The 17,478-nt window shown below is 43.2% G+C and overlaps 1 protein-coding gene across 1 annotated transcript in view; it reads right to left on the reverse strand.

Moving 5' to 3' along the window:
• KCTD8 (potassium channel tetramerization domain containing 8) overlaps positions 1–14,837 on the reverse strand; it is a 100,354-nt gene extending 85,517 nt beyond the window's left edge. The window contains exon 1 of the mRNA XM_072862451.1: positions 13,994–14,837. Coding sequence (XP_072718552.1) covers positions 13,994–14,837 — 844 coding nt within the window. The remainder of the gene's footprint in view (positions 1–13,993) is intronic.
• Between the last annotated feature and the right edge of the window lie 2,641 nt (positions 14,838–17,478).

The raw sequence follows: 17,478 nt of genomic DNA on the forward strand, positions 1-17,478 counted from the left end.
TATTTTATGTGGACATAAAGGGGCAGACTAGTTAACACCATTGAGACATCCAAACCTTCTCTAAGTGGATGTAGGTGAGCTCATAAGAAGGATATCAGTACCAATCTGCCCGATCCCTCCATCACCATGAATGCTGGTGGAAATATACTGTACACCTTAACAACACATGACCTGCCCAGGAGAATAACTTTAGAGAAGAAAACATATTACCAGGCATAACTGACATAATTTTATTGACATCAAAAGTGTTTTGACAACCTACAACTGACATAAGACCTGTCTCAAAATCTTTTTATTATGCTTCTTCTCTATGACTATATATGTATATTTATCTATTAGGTGTCAATCAACGCAAGCAATACTTCTGTTTTAGTTTGTTCTCATAAGAGAATTTTTAACAGCAAAAAGAACCTCCAGACCCATCACTTCAGCAATGTTTTCAGTAATGTGGGAAAAGCAAGAGGAACATCCAACATTTTTTGTATAATCCTAGTTACTGTTGCCTCATATTGCATTCTTACATTAACATTTCAAGAAGAAAAAACCCCAAATTATTTAAATATCCTAATAATTAACTATCTTGCTATTATGTTATGCATTCATTCAGAAACGAATTACTGAAAAGTAATTCAGCATTGTTCATGTTTGTGTTATGATTTTTATTTTTTTTTTAAGTTTTCCAGGCTACAAAAACACTCCTGTTCAGCATTTTTGCAGTTGCTACGTAAATTGATTCAAGCTATGCTAGGGGAAAAATACAGAGCCTGAAAAGCTCAAGCAAAAAGTATGTCACATTAAAGAAATTCAACATTGATGAAAAATATCAAAATGGGAAAAAACCCAAAGAAATCCAAGGTGGTCTGACACCTTTGTGACAGATAGCACCTACAGAATCTATCTAAAGAATGACAATAAAAATGCTTAGAGGTTCAAACAATAGTGATTTGCTAAATTTTTGAGATTTCTTTCTTCAGGCAACATGTGATCAACAACCACAGTGAATTTTGAACATTTTTTCAGATACTTTCTTATCTGTGGCCTATTTAACATTCTATGGTTTTGAATTTGGGCCAGAAAGTCCTGTAAGAAACTTCCTCCTGAAGCATTTTTTTCAATCCTTACTACAAGTAGGACATAAAGTTAAGGCTTTGAAGCTTGTGATTTTCAGAACAATCAGAATTTATAGCTCTGTAGAATCTACTTCATTTACCTGCAGCAGTTTACTCTTCCTTTTCTGAGAAGTGATTTCAAACAGCCAACGCTAAGTTAAATCACATCAGAGAAGAGAATCACAGGATAATTTAGGAGGTCTCTAGTCCAACCTTCTGCTCAAAAGCATGGTCAGCGATGAGGTCAGACCGGGTTATCAGGGCTTGATCTAGGTGAGTCTTGAAAACCTCCAAGGATGCACAACGTGCACAGCATCACTGCACAGCCTGTTCCAATGCCTGACTGCCTAATGGGAGAAATGTTTTTCCTTTTCTCAAAGAACTTGTAAATCTATTAAGACGCTTGAAAGCTGAGAGTGTTATACAGCTACCACATGTAACATTTAATAGTCTTAATTTACTGATCCACAATCTAACACCACATACCTTCTTGAATAGAAATTATGGCAACCCACTCTGAACCAGCAGTAATTATCCAGTAACTTGCAATATTCTTGCTATATGACTGCTTGATAATACAGTAAATAGCTTTTACCACTATTGCTTTCACTGTTATAAACTGAGTTAATTGACCAAATTAATGACTGAGAGTTAACCACTGCTAGAAACCAAAATGAACTTTGGTAAAATGTCAATTTCTGTATTGCTAAACCTCTAATATAACCACAGGATAAGGAAGAAGCAAAACAAGTGCAGTTTATGGCCAGTCATGGAGAAGAACTAAATTTTCCAAACCAGCAGCCTAAACTTAAACTTGTCTATCCCTACTGCTTGCCCGGTACTCAAAGTGCAGATGGAAATTCTTACTGAACTTGGCTGGATTTTCTGAAAATACATTCAAGATCACAAGCACTGATTTGGAGGTCAATTTTAGACCCATATTATTCTCAAATGTGATTCATTATATGGTTCATTAAAAAAGATAACTATTTTTGCTAGTAGCCTCACTATCGATGATAGAGGATAACCCTGATTCCAAAAAATGTATTAATATTAAAAAAAAAGTGCACCTTCTCAAACTTCAGAATATTTTTAGTTTTCAGAAAGTGCAGCTAAGCAACCCCCCAAGTTCCTTCATGCTTTTTATGCACCATAAGTGTGACAATATAGGAAGGCTTGCATATAGTCACATCATTAATATTAATTATAAATAAAACATTTTAATGTAGTATAAAAAGCAGATAAAATATTTTTTTTTCCTATGTGTTTTTTTCCAGGTTACCCATTGCTTAGAACAGGCGCTCTTTTCCCTCCATATTTTGCAGCCAAATGTAAAGAATATTTAGATTAACTTTACTAAATTGAAGATTACTATTAAATTTATGCCACTTCAGCAGCATGGTTGCAGAAACACAAATAGTGTGCCATGCCACTGAAAAAATACTCGTTAGATGCAACTCTTGCCTTACCTGTGTCTTTGACCAAGAACACCTTGCTTTTCCTGTACAAAAATAACTCAAGGGAGTTACTTCTCATATATTTTATGTTATAAAAAGCTCATGAAATTGTGAAAGACCCCACCCCGAATCATTGCCCTGGTATTTTGAGGCCCTGAGACAGACCCGTGATTACGGTGCCCGGCCAACGGTCCTTGGAGGACGCAGCTCTTGGCTTATTTGCTGGTATTCACGGGAAGCAGACATGGCCTCCGCAGAGCCAGGCCCCGAGGGGGCACCGCCAGGCTGCGCTGGCCCTGACCCAGCCCCGGGGCTCCCCACACCCTGCCCAGGGCCCCACTCCAGCCCCCTGGGGCCAGCAGGTCCCCAAGGCTGCAGCAGGGCCGGTCTCCAGCTCCCCACAGCCCTGCCCGGCCACGGGCCCCGCCAAGCCAGGCCCGCCCAAAGGCACCACGAGGCCTGCGCATGTTTTTGGCAGGAAGGAACGATGTTCAGCCTTGCTCCTAAGTCCATGCCGTACCCCTCAAATGAGAAAAGCAAAACCGTCTTCTGAAGACGTGGACTCGCACGGCCCGCGCAGCTTTTATTCATCGCATCCACAGCAATGGGATTTAGGAAGAAAGCACTGCCAGAAGTCAGTCACCGGGGATCTGATTAGACAGACAGTGTTTAACCTAATCTCCTCTACCACGAGCGCGTTCTTCTTCCTGTAATTAAATGTGATCACAGATGCAATTATTTAGGGGCATAATTCCACCAATTTAGACACCAAACTACTTCAGCTGCAGGTGGAAAAAGTAAATACTGAAAGGACAGGAATAAAAATGTGAGTGTTGTTATGACTGGAGGCTGGACTACTAGGCAGCTAAAAGTCATAGGAAGATAGAAACTCAGCAGGTTATGAGGTAAAACTTCAAAAATTTCAATAGTCCTCAAAATATCACACACTGAATAACTGAAACATTTCTGAAAAGTTTGTCCCTTCTATCCTAAAGAATTACAGGATTATTTTGAAGCCAGAGGATATTGCTATCAGTTACTCCAGACATTTTTTGGGGAGCAAAACCACATGGACTTTGTTTATCTCTATCTCTAACATTCAGAAACTTTATATTCATTTATTACATCCCCAAAGACAAACCAACAGCGTGAAGATCAGAAATTTATGTTCGTGAGTTATGACAACACTAAAACAGGTAAATATGCACAGCTTTCTGAGGGATTGCTAGCAGAGAAAAGTAAAGTCTATGGGTGCTGAGAAAGTAAAAATTCCAAGCAGGATTGCAAGTTACAGTGGTCTTAGTTATATTCCTTATGTAATTTTGGTTTAATATGATAAGACTTATCTACACATACAGATGCTGACAGCTCCTGCTCCGAAGGAGGAGTACGTTGAATGGGTAAGTCACTCGGAAAGGCAGGTGTGGGATTTGACATCAAAATTTTGGAAGTAGGAGAGGACAGACACAACCTTACTTAAACAACGGTCCCATTCTATCTTGCATCATAAATAGCTGAATTGTTTTGTTCTTCCCCCCCACCCCCAGAGTTCACGTAGCTTCAGCAATATTGATCACACTTTTATAAGGCTGTATGTATATTGGTATTTTTAGAAGGACAGAATGAGTGGTATTTATATTCCCAAACACTGGAAAGAGACAAAAATAGGTGGAAAGGCAAGAGTAGCCATGCCTCCGCTTTGTTTCACGTCAGCTCAAAAGCCACAGTAGGCATTAACAACAGAAGTAGTAACAGCTGTCTGAAGAGAACAATACTGAGAAGTGACTGGCTATAAATGGGTGACTGTGAGAAGAAAGGGAAAGAAAATATGTTCATTAAGAAAAACTAGCAAAAAGTGTTGTTTAGTTCTAGTCTTTCTCCACTGTATTATCTACACATTACACTGATTAAATTGTTGGCACTCTATTTTACTGACTTATTTTATCTGTCTTCTAACCCTTTTGTAGTTGATTTTCGTATTATTTTATATTCATGAGTTTCAATGAGGATGAAAGAACCTTGAATTAAGAACCAGAAGTGTTAGAGAATACTTCTGGATACACAAAAGAGACATTTGTCATTAGTCTCAAAGTTTTGCAGGTATGGTGGTTTTAATGGGGATTTGAGTAACAGACAGAAGAAAAAAAAATCTAGTTTAATTAAACTGTTAGTAAGAGGTTATGAAAGTAACTGTTTTGCACACAATTTATTTATATAATCATGTATATATGCAATTCTGGGCTTATTTTCCTCCTATTATTAAACAAATATAAAGAACTTCAGATACCTGAGACACATATAAAATATTAACTGATAAAAAGCCTTTGGAATGATCGTACACTTTAAATAACTTCCATGGAATACACTGACATAGTTGTAATCCTTACAAGAACCTCTAAACATCTACATTCAATAAAATAGAAAACAATTTCACTATTAACTTAAGTTGCACGAGACTGTTTACAACAAAATGTGACAAGAGTCCCTGAGCACCAACTCGTCTCTCTTTGGGAATATTTGTTAATACTACTAAAGGGAAAAACCCAGTAAGGATGAAAGAGAAAAGATAAAAATGCATCTGAAGGTTATTGTTGTTTGCTTATATAAAAAATAAAATACACTGACTGATTTTATTTCTGAATTATATCTTTCTGCTAATGCAAAGAGAATATCCCTATGTATTAAGTATAATACAACTGAACGTATGCTAAGTGAAGACCTGGAATATTTAATTTCATTAATAAAAGTTAATGATGGTGTTGATTTCTCTCTTCAGTTTCTCAGCCCACTCCTTCTCCCTCCAAAGAGACGTGCAGCATGTCTACTTCAATGCATCAGTCGTTGCCAAATGTACTTGCACTTGCGATTGAGTTGTTGTCTCTGGATTGAGTTATTCACAGCATTTTTTTAAAAAGTGTTGTAGTATTCTCTTCAAAAGGAATTACTATTATTTTTTTATTCTAAAAGCCACTCTCGTTTTCTTTATTCACTAAGTGCATGTCATTGGAACAGAAAACAGGTCAGGCACAGGGTACATGATTCAAGCAGTACAAAGCAAACCTGACATGCACACAGCCCAGAGGCAGTAGCAGCCACCCGGAGGCAGTGGCAGTCCCCCAGAGGCAGTGGCCCCTGTCTCTGCACCTCCTTTGCTCAGAGCCCCTGCCATAGGGTTCAGACATCTGGGGAGCTAAATTTTGACCTAGCTACTCTCAGTGCAAAATGTTGATGAAGGAATCATCACACCAGCTGTAACTGAGAGCAGTCCTGATGCTGCTTATGGCCAGGCAGGCCCCATAGGGCAAAGAATGGGTAAATACATCGTTCCCTATCTTTGAACCCTGTTTTGAGCAACTTTGCGAAAGACAGTATCAAGATAGAAGTCATTCCATAAAGAAGAAATAATATCTGCATAAACGTTTTTAAAGCACTGTATTCATCTTGTTGCTAGAAACATGAAGCTCTCATTAACACCACTGTGATTTTTACATGTGTGTGGTGAAGTCCTGAAAATATTTAGAGATGCAATAATATAAATGGAGTGACACCTTGCAGCAAGATGCACTCCTTAATTTAAATGGCTTCTGAAGCTAAACTGTCACAATGTAACAAATGTGACAAGTTTTGTTACCACAATCTGATAAAATGCAACCAAAATGGAATGCCATTAGTTTGCCCAAGTGCCATGAAAATTACAAAACATCACTGCTTACCTCCTGCCAGGATTATGTGTACTAGAAACAGTTATGACACCAAGTAATCACTCATGTAGCTTGAATTCCACTTTTATGTGAAAGACTAGCCCAAGACTATTTGCTGCTTCAGTCCCAGTGAAGGTCTATTTTGCAGCTGTGAATGGGACTTGAGTGTGTTTCACACACCGTTAGTCCCTATTTATATGATTAATCCCATTGAGGTCAAAGAAAAAAAGAAAAAGAATAAATTCACTGAATAATCCTGAATTTATATGAGGCAAAAGCTAAATGTGCAATGGCCATTACTGGTTTAAAAGTAAAAATCATGCAAAACATTTAAAGAAAAGTACTTAAACTCTACTGAGAATAATTTCATTTTAGACATAACACTTTTTTCTCCTAACATTTAGTCAATATATGAATTTTAAGTAGAGTATAAATTACCTCTTCTCAAAAAGAACATGCAGTTTTATCAAGCTGGAGTGAACAACCTCCCCAGGAAATCCATCTAGAAGCGTTTGATTTACTAAAGCAAAATTAAATTTCCCTGGTAATTTTTTTTTAAGGATTTTCCACTGGACTTCCAGTGGCTCAGTTTATAAGAGAGCCATGATTTGAGAGTGCCATTAGTACTCCACCTGCTTTAAAAAAAATAAAGATCTTGTGAGCAGAAATTAAATAAAATCATCCTTGGATATAAAAATAACATCTGCTTGCCAAGTTAGGATGTTAGCTGTTATAGCGATTCCAGCTTTTTTCAACAATTATACCAAGTCAAATAGCCACCAACCAAATAATCAGTCTGTGGCATGGAAAAGCCCTGCAGACACGACCTTGGTCAACTTAACTCTGTAACAGACTTCTTACATCACTCTGGCAGTAAAGTAATCCAAAGCTGGAGAGAGAAAATCAGAGGGGAAGTCCAAAGCATGGCCGCGCTATTCACATCTCCTGCAGTGACACCCAGGATCTGCCCAGTTGCTGAGACAATGCAGGGCAATGCTAACCTGGCTGCGAGCTACGCTGGGCACCACACCGGTCTCATGCAGCCCAGGACCCCGGAGGCGTGAGATGGGTGCACACCACCTTACACACTTTCCTTCTTTGCCCATCTAGGTACCTGGCTCACCAAAGGTCTCGCCCTTAAACTGATAACACACCAAAACATGACCGATTACTTCTGGTCACTATGTTCAGGCCATGCTGATGTTCAAGAAGAGGGCCTTTCTTTCTGTCAGTTCTCATTCCCATAGCATATTACTTTTGACGTCTATGAAGAGCTGCCTGAGCAGTTTTTAATTTCTGGAGATCTGTGTTTAAAGGCAAAACTGTGGCAGAAAGAGGACAATGTGAGAATCGATGAACTCCCTTTTGGTGCAACGCTTACTGAATTTTTGTTCACCACTCAAATTCTCAACACAGTGTAACAAATTTGGTATTTGCTGCAAAGGAGAAAACCAGCAGTGAAATACCAGCCATATCATACTGAGAAAGCAAATATATTGCAAAATATATTTTATTAGCAGTAATGTTTTAATTTTAAATCGTGTGCCTGGAACAATATTATACGGAAAACTTTTGTACACAAATTCTGTGCTTGAACAGTAGATAACTGGAAGTTCATGCTGACAATAAAGAAAAAATAAAATATTATTTGCTCATCCTACTGTGGAAAAGTAAACATTTCCCTGCAAGTACTGTCATAAATCCTTGAAAATGTATGAAGTGATCTGACACCAAGAAGCAGTTTTCCTGCAAAATATTACAGATCCAGCAAAGTCAGCTTCTCCAACACTGTTACTTTGTTCCCAAGTAATCCACAAGAAGTACAAGTCTGGGATAACATCAAAACCAGTGTGTTTCCATTTCCCAACATCAGAAATAACAGCTGCTTGTATCAAGGTGCTTATTGCTTATCTAGTATTGATTCTAGTATATAATATCCAGGATAGTTGATTTTCTCAGTTAATGTCTAATCGTACTTTTAAAATACTGCACAACAGTTCCATTCCTCAGCTCCAAATATTAAAGTGGCTCTACAGTACTTAAAAATATAATTTTATTGTAATAAGAGCAGAAACTGGATATAATGATTAAATCTGATCACAAATCATTGTATTGAGTCTTGTGTATTTCTATTGAATACATAAGAAAAATCAAAATGTTCCTGGCATAGTTTTTTAGTGCAGCAGTGTCTTTACACCAGTGGTAAAGGAACACAGGTTGTTTTCATTATTTATTTATTAAAAAGCCGAAATTGTTCAAACTTCTTTTTAATCTCACATTTTAAAATAATTCTGAAATAGAGTCTCTTGGATGAAATGATGACTACAATCAGAATGCCAGTTTCAGTAGTCTAGATTATCACACATTATGTCAAGTGGTGGCATAAGAAAGATATTCTCATATTCGTAATTTATGACTGTACACTTTGATTCCTCCCTTTACATTCAAGGACACATATTTTGGAAGAATGACAAGATAAAGAGTAGCTTATTATTTATTTATTTTTAAACTGTGTTAGAGTTGAGCTGGAATCATAAAGCAGAATATCCTGACAGTTTTCCAAAGTCACAGGACTACCTACAGAATCTCTCTTTAAAAGGCTTTGCTCAATAGTCCTACCAGAAACAATGTTCCTAGATCTTGACATTGTCAGAAATCTGAAGCTTTTCTACATTGTGCTTGTGATACTGATTTAATCCTTCATGTCTTCCTGTACCACCAAAAATTTGTGCTCTCATCTTTGATGCTGTGATTCAGGTTCAAAGTAAACTGTCCAACTTCACCCTAACGTTCCACAAAGAAGCAATACCCTTGTTTTACTTTTGTCTTGTTGTCCTTTCCCTTCTCAGCCCAGCAAGTTTCAGACATTTTTGTTCCATATAAAATAGCAGAGACACACTCCACGTAGCAAAAACTCCACCAAATAAGGAGTGATGGATGAAGAGCAGCTTGGCATGGCCACAGAAACCACCTGCAGGATGGCTCCTATACCCCTCTGCCCTCAGAAGAGCAGTTTAGGGTTATCTGCTGACCCACCATCCCCTCGCTATCCCAGTGGGATGCTGAACTGGAGTTGGCATTCACAGAGCAATTAACATCTTGAAGTATTTTATGTTTGTTCCCCATGTTTCAAGGGTCACCTTCTGTTTTCTCCTTTTTATTGCAAAGACACAAAAAATGTTGGCTGGGGTCTTTTGTTGCTGTTGCAGGGTTGGGTTTGGTTTTGTTGTTGTTTGTGGGGTTTTTTCAAAATACCATATTGTTTCCTAAAAGTTCATTGCTTCCAACTGCTTATTCCCCACTGATTATGAAATTATTATCACTTGTTTATGACAATTTCCACAGCAACCAATGTAATCTCAGAGCGCTATGACTTCAAGTGGAAAATAAGCACCATAAATCCATGCAAATGTCACCTGTTACAAACAAAAACAGGAGACAAGGAAACCAAAAATATCACATGTGAAACAGGAGTGTCGAAACAGAATACATGTCAAAGTTTTTTTTCATGAAGTAGTACTGCATTCTTCTTATAATAAACATGTCAGTTCAGCACAGAAAGCTTCCAGCTGAGCACAATGCTCTCAACACCCATAAGTCAGATCGCGTAGCAGATGTTAAATGTAAAATCCATTAAGACCAATTAGATTCTACAGAAGAAAAAAAAATAGTAATAGCATGCACAGGCAATCCTGCATTACACAACAGTACTGAGAGATACCGTGAACCACAAAAAAAAACCAAACCAAAACCAAAAAAGCTTAAAAATGTAAATCGCACCCTTTCCTCACAAAGAGACCAGCTAACAGAAGGTCTGTTGTGTTACCTGCAGCCACATGAAGCAAGGCCTCCTTACTTCTAGTATCCTGTCTCCAACTAGAAGCAACTTTTGTGAAGGCCATCACTTCTTGTGCACCAACAGGTAATAAATCAGTGGTCCTCAATGGCAGCTTGAAACTAAGCAGCAAAAGAGTTTGATCCTCTTTCCCAAACTGCGCATGCATTTCATGTCACATTAACTGACCCAAGTCACCCTCACATGTGCTAAGGTGAGAGCTTCCATAGCTTAGAGATCCCTGTTAGCCTTCAGGCATGGAGCCAAGCTATCAGGAGAAAAAAGGGAAAAGTTTGTAGTACACCCTGGTAGAGCCTTTTCAATACCACATAAAAAGCTACTCCTTTTATTGACCATTAAGAGACAGGATTTGTAATAGACACATGGAACAGATCTGTGAGCGCTTCTCAGAACTAAGCCACCAATGCAAGGTGCAATTTAATTTCTGGCCATGTTGTAATTGCATAGACAAATGAAGCTGTCATTGCATACATGATAGCTTGCACACCACTGGGGGCAAAGAACCTCGTGTTTTTTATTGGAATTATGCATACTGAGAAGGAAAGTCAGTCTCTGTGCTTGTCAGGACATGTTGCCAAAGGCTGAAGCATTATTTCCTGGTAAGCAGTTTCAAACGACCTCTGGTTCTTCAATCAGAATTAGTCTGCAACAACTAATCCATCCTAGATATTAAGAAATCCATAAGTTAAGTAAATATATGTGTAGTATCCAAGGTGAGTTTCATCTGCAGCAATGTTTAAGAAAATATAATTTCCATTTTTTAAAAAAGTGATAGGTGGTCATTTCAACTCAAAATACCTACCGAAGTTTGATACTAGAAACAGACCTGAAATCTGTTCCACAAACCATAGCTTAAAGGCCACCTTTGGCCTTCAAACATTCCTTAGTAGCTCTCAGTGAGGAACTCATTCAGCCACGCATAACCTAAGGAAATTGGCAGAATGTATATATCGTTATATATTTTTCCAATTGCTTTGCTATCTACCATTATTAGAAAACAGATTTGTCCACAAGTCCTCAGGAGAAATGGTGAAAGAGAAGTTTGTGTGACTGCTATAGAACTACAAACCAACAGCTAATACAGTTGCTGGCTGCAGATGCTCATGCTGTGAATAACACAAGCAAATGCAGCTAGGGCTTTTTCCAGTGGAACATAAAAATAGGTTTCTTCTCCGCTAGCACCAAATTAAGTCTCAGACACTGGCCAAAACCAGAATAGGCTCCTCAAAGTTTTTTGCCTTTATATTTTTGTCTGTAAGGCACAGCCCCCAGGGTTGGACATTGTCCAAGAGAGGTCTTGAAATCAGCAACCTCCCAACCAAAACTGCCTCCTTTCCGGGGTTCAGGGGGACATGGGACAAGGAATAAATTGAAGAATGACTGCTCTTCTCTTTCTGTATTAAGCTCTGTTTGTAACAGAGGGAATGTTTGAGGAGGGAATACAGTCCTGGCAAATGCTGTTGGAGAGCCTACAGCCAGTAACCCTGACCACTCTTCTCACCCCTGGTGCAGAGCACTAAGGCTTCCAAGGTTTCCTCTCCCTTTGATGGATTCTTGTGCAGCGGTCTGGCAAAGCAACAGCAAGCACCCAATCCATCCAGGGCATTTAATATTAATAAAGTATTGTTTTATCAACAGTCTCCATCAATTGGACATTTAGTCAGTTAAAAAAAAAAAAAAAAACAAACACACAAACAAACCCAAAACAAAAACCAAACACTCAAATCAAAAAACTAAAGCATTACTTCAGGCACCATGTTTTGCTTGTTTCTCTTCCAGTTTGGTGATTTTTTGAGTTTTGTCTCCATGTTGCTACATTTCAGCAAAATCTATCCAATCATACAAAAATTTATAAATTTTTTATAAAAACAAAAAGGTTGCTAAATGCATAACAAGCAACCAAAATGAAAATATGCTCCCCATCTTTTCAGCGTACTTTTATCTCGGCCATTTTTTGCACTCAGAAGTAAAAAAAACCAAACACACCCAAAAACATTAGGCAAAAACATAAATTTTCAGTTAACTGTATCAATCTAAGTAATTAACTATCTGTTTTACTTTTCACAACGTCGTAAGCTGGAAGACTAAAAATCAAAACAAAAATCATGATGTACAACATCCAATTCATCCCTGGAGTTATTCCACGTAAATCAGTGGTATTACACCAGGGATTAATTTGGAACACTGATGTGAATTAGAGCACTGTTCTATACAGCAACCTCATCACAACACACAAAAAAAATAACCCAAAACATTATGAGCATCACAAATGCACACAAATAATTATGCACCTAAAAATCTGTTTCTGAGCAGGACAGGCTATTTCATAGTCTGGATAATAACAATAAGGAATTTATACTATTTTGGAAATCAGTACATCCATTTTTCTCTGAAAGGAGACTTAATAGTCATGAAAAATTCTTGTTAAAAGTCCACCCAGAAGAATGTAAAGATCCTCTACAGCTCAGTTTTTACATATCCAAATGAAATATGACCGGCAATAGGTTATGCAATGAATCTTCAAAAACTGTTTTAACATAGTTTTGAAGATTGATTTGAAGTACTTAAGTCTGCTCAGCAAAGGGTGGTCACCACCTATATAATATACAGCAATGGAAACTATTTAATGACTTTCTCCTCCTAGCAGAAAACCGTTAACCTTTTCCTCCTCTATTAAATACCGTGCCTAGGTCCAGTTTTGCACGCAAAACAGGTTGCTTCTGTTTAGCTGCCCTACTGGTGAAGTTAGTTAGAGGCTGCATCTCCCACCTCACCACAGAGGCAGGCAGATGCTCTACCAAAGCATCCCTCCTGCGCTCAGGGGGTGTGAGACCACGCAGAGGCAGGAGAAGAAAGAAGTGAATGGAGAACACCTCTCTTCCACAGCCTTACTCTACTCTCAAACCCACCAGTAAGGTTTAAGGCTGCCTCTGCCTTTCAAAGCCAAATCTCTGCCAGGGGCTGGTGTCCTCCGTCCAGCTGCGCTTTCATTACCCGAAACCACTGCCCAGCCAGTGCCCTACATAGCACTCCATACTTTGCCAGATTGAAACTCATTCGTCATCGCTCGATCTTCCTATTTGCAAGTGACCTAAAACCTTTAAGGCTACCCACAGCCAACTAGCGGAGTTGCTCTGGAGCTGTGTACTGGCTACGGAGTGGTTTATTTTCTTTTTTCCATTTTTTTCCCCCTTGGAGCCAGACTCTTTCTTGCTCCTCGGGAACTTGGCTGTGCCCTCGCTGCCCCTTCCCGCAGGGAGACCGTGCCCAGGCGCAGTGCGCTCACTTGGGAAGGAAACGCAGCGATAAAATATTAAACCCCTTCCTTGCTCGGGGCTCCGACGTTGCCATCTCTGCACCGCCTCGCTGGCAGGGAGCGCCGCAACCCTCCGCGGCGGAGCCAGCGCTGCGCCCGCGCCGCGCCCGCACCCCCGCCCGGCCAGCGGGGCTGGGACCCCCCCGCCGCCGCAGCCCCCCGATCCGGCACCGGCGCGACGCCCCCGGCAGACCCCGACACGGGGCAGGCGGTGCGGCGGGGCTGGTTCTCCCCGCGGCACACCCGGCACCAAAAGGTGGGAGCAGCCCCGATTGCTCCAAGGACGGGGGGGGGCTGTTCCCTCGCCGCGCTCCGGCCGGGGCATTAGGCAGCCCTGTCCCGCACCCCCAACGCACAAAATAAAACTTGAACTGTGGCGGTGACAGCGCCGAATGAGAGGGGAAAGGGGCCAGCCCCAATTCCTCTCGAGCTACATGTTGCTTTGGGACAGCAAGGGTTGGAGTGTGGGGGTGCAGATGTACTTTTAACTGCACCCCGCCGTGCACACCCCGGGGATGGGGATGGGGGGCGGCAGGGGCGCGGGCAGCACTTACTGAAGAAGATGTACTCGGTGTAGCTGCTCCAGATCTTGTCGTCCCTGTACTGGTTGATGAAGGCGGCGGTGCCGGTGGAGTTGCAAGCCACCATGTGGAAGCCCGCCTCGGAGAGCCGGTCGAAGGCTTGCTCCAGGTAGGTGAACTTGAGGTAGAAGCGGGAGGTGTACTTCTCGGGGGGGCGGTCGGGGTCGCGGCTCTCGTTGAGGGTCTCGCCGAAGACCTCCTTGGCCAGGGCGATCCTGCCGCACACCATGATGCGGGCGACGCGGCGGAACTTGGCGTCCGCCTGGTTGTCCCGCACCGTGGTGTAGGAGCCGCGGTAGCCCACGGTGAGGAAGCCCGAGCGCTTGTCCAGCGCCGCCCGCTGCAGCCGGTCGCTGCTGCCCTGCGAGTTGCTGTCCTCCAGGTCGCTCTGGCAGCCCTCGTCGTTGAGCGAGCTCTGCTTGGTGACCTTGGGCGACAGCAGCTTCACCAGGTCGCCCAGCTGGAAGTACTCGGCCTCCCGCAGGAGCCGCTCCTTCTCGGGGAAGTGCTCGGGCAGCGCCAGCTGCTTGTCCCGCAGGTAATCCAGCACGTACCTGAAGAGGAAGCCGTCGCGGTCGATGAAGAAGCGCGCCCGGCTGTCCCTGGGCAGCTGGCGGGCCGCCGCCGGGCCGCCCCGGCAGGGGGAGAACATGGTGGCCAGCGTGCTGTCCGGGACGCTGAGCAGCGTGGAGTGCCTCGTCACGTACACCTGGCCCCCCACGTTCAGCTCCACCACCTCGGGGAACGGCGAGCCCGACGGCCCCGACACCATGTCGCTGATGGGCAGGATGCTGCCGCCCGCCTCCTTCAAAGCCATGGCTGCGAGCGGGCGGCCAAGAAGGAGGGTCTCCCTCCTAAAAAAGGCGGCCTCCCTCCCTCCCTCCCCTCCACCCACCCCACCCCTCCTTCTTCTCCTCCTCCTCCTCCTCCTTCCCCCGCCGCCCGGCGCGCCCGGAAGCGCCTGGACGGAGCCACTGCTCCCGCCGCGCTCCGGCACGGCGGCGGGCGGCACGGCCCGGGGCGCGGCGCCGGGCCTCACCTGCCCCGCGGCGCCCCCTCGCTGCCCCGCCGGCGGGACGGGCTGGGCTGGGCTGGGCTGGGCTGGGCTGCGCTGCGCTGCGCCGCGCCGCGCTGCGCTGCGCCGGGCTGCGCTGGGCTGCGCCGGGCTGCGCTGGGCTGGGCTGGGGGCTGGCCCGGCCCGGCGCGACCCGGCCCGGCCGCTGCCCCTGCCCCTGCCCCTGCCCCGCCTCGCCCGGCCGTGCGCTCCGCCCGCCGGCGGGGGTCGCGGGGGCCCGCAGCTGCGCTGGCCTCAAGGCCGAGCGGCCGCCAGAGGCGGCTGCCACTTGGCAAAGCGCTGCCGCGCTGCCAGGCTCGGCCCAGGGAAGAGCCAAGCCCCTACCCCGGCTCCTCCCCTCGGCTGGGTGGCTTTTTTGGTTCGCTTTGGATTTTTTATCCCCCCCCTCCCCCCCCCCCCGCCTTAAAAACCTCCCAGCCTCCCCCAAATCCCTCTGCCTCCCTTATACTGGCGCTCTGGTCGCACTTGCAGAGTGCCAGAATGATGGTCGTCCTTCCAAAAGTAGCATCCAGGAGGATGCGTGTGACAGCAATTTTCACCATCTTCCCTGTATCAGCATGCCTTTACTATGAGGGAAAGGGGGATTTAATTGAGGGCACAAAAGAAACCGGTGTTCACTGTGCTGGTAGTACAAATCTGACAGGCCCTGGTGGGACACAAATGCTGTATTTGATGTCCTGCTGCTTCGCTGGGACACGGCACACTGGGATCTCGATTTTCAGAGAAGCTTAACGTGTTCTCTGGTTTGACAATGGAATTGGGGTGATTCAGAGCAGCAAAGAAAGTCAGCTGCCATTAGCATCCAGATGCCAGACACAGATTTTGATTTGGAACACATTAGTGTCTGGATTCTTGGCTGTGAAGCAACTAAATTTGTACTCTATTTAAGCAGTAGATTTTTAAATTTTTATTTATTTGTTTTTAGCCGGAGCCACAGTTCACCTGCATCCAGATTTCTGATGCATGAACTTTCAGGCTGTGCTGCGGGAATGTGTCAGAGCACAGACCTGTGCCCATGTGTTGCATGAGTGATGTACGATTGCTCTTGCCAGTAAAAACTGAGGCCTAAACCTGACTACGTTCCTCTGACTACCAGTGCCGGTGTCACTATCTAAGTGTGGCTCTGTGGTGCTGGGTGGGTCATGCATGGGAACACTTTAGCTTTGTTTTTTATAATTCTTTGAAAGTTAAGGTTTCAACCCTTAATTGTGCTACATAGAGGCAGGAGCCCAACTTGTTCTTCATTTAAACAAGGGTCACTTCAGGCCTGGGGGTAAAAGTCATCACTTTGCAGGCAGATACAGTTGCAGTCTGTTACCTCCTCACTAGTGTGTGGTGATCGAGACAACCAGTCATCCACAGCTTAGTCACGTTCTTTAAACTACTCGTGTAGACTTCTCACTTTTAAGGCAGTAACATAGATATCTCTACAGCACTTCATCCCACCTATCTTCAATACCTCTTTCAAGGTGGGATGAGTCAGTCTGGTGCTACCTTCCTCCCTCCATTTGCTATAGACAAATCCTAAATCTGTGTTTAGAGAGAACTACTAGCTTTTACATGGCTAATGCTAAGGGAGGCACATCCACCACCCACCCATTGGGCGGGGAGTGTTGGAAAGACTGAGCAAAGTCTCCTAGAAAACTAGATATGTTGTGCTTCAAACATAAGAATTATGTGGGAGTGAAAGGGCTTGTAACAGAGAACAAATGCGCAGGAAAGGTTTCCGCATTGCCCCTTCTTGACCACTTACTGAAACCAATTAATAGTTATGAAAATGGGGATGACTGTAAGAAACTAAGTAAAATTCTCTTTCTTTCCTTGGTTATTTCATTTGAAATGCTCTTAAAGGTCAGAAAAATAATTCAAACTGCTGGGCACCAAGAAAGCAGGGCATCATTGTTTATTGACCATTTTGTCATATGTTTCTTTAGGCTCAAATCCTTAAGGCATGAGAGGAGACAGTATTCATTGTCTTATTCTTGCTGCAGGGGATATTGTTTCTCCTGAGGATTCAGCTGAAACATTTCTGCTGATTTCGAAGAGGGCAGATTTCACATACACCCTCTTCTGTGTAATGCGGAATACTAGTTTGCCCATGTCTAAGACAACTCATGCCAGAGCACTGCATGGCTGTGACACTGCAGCATCGCACTGATGAGCAGCACTGAGCTACTGCCATACCCGGTGCAGTGCCATTACCAAGGGGACAACTGCATTTCTTTCTCATCTCCAGAAGCCCATGGCTACAGCAGAACTGTATCTATCTTAAACCTTCTCTCTAGTGACTTGCGTTTGTAAGAATATGTAATCTAAGGATATGTAGCATGACAAATGTTAGAGTGAGATCATTTACTGCATAGGATTGCCCAAGTTTGGCAGG

The sequence above is a fragment of the Ciconia boyciana genome, chromosome 5 (genome assembly GCF_034638445.1).
Source record: "Ciconia boyciana chromosome 5, ASM3463844v1, whole genome shotgun sequence".
Classification (NCBI taxonomy): Eukaryota; Metazoa; Chordata; class Aves; order Ciconiiformes; family Ciconiidae; genus Ciconia; species Ciconia boyciana.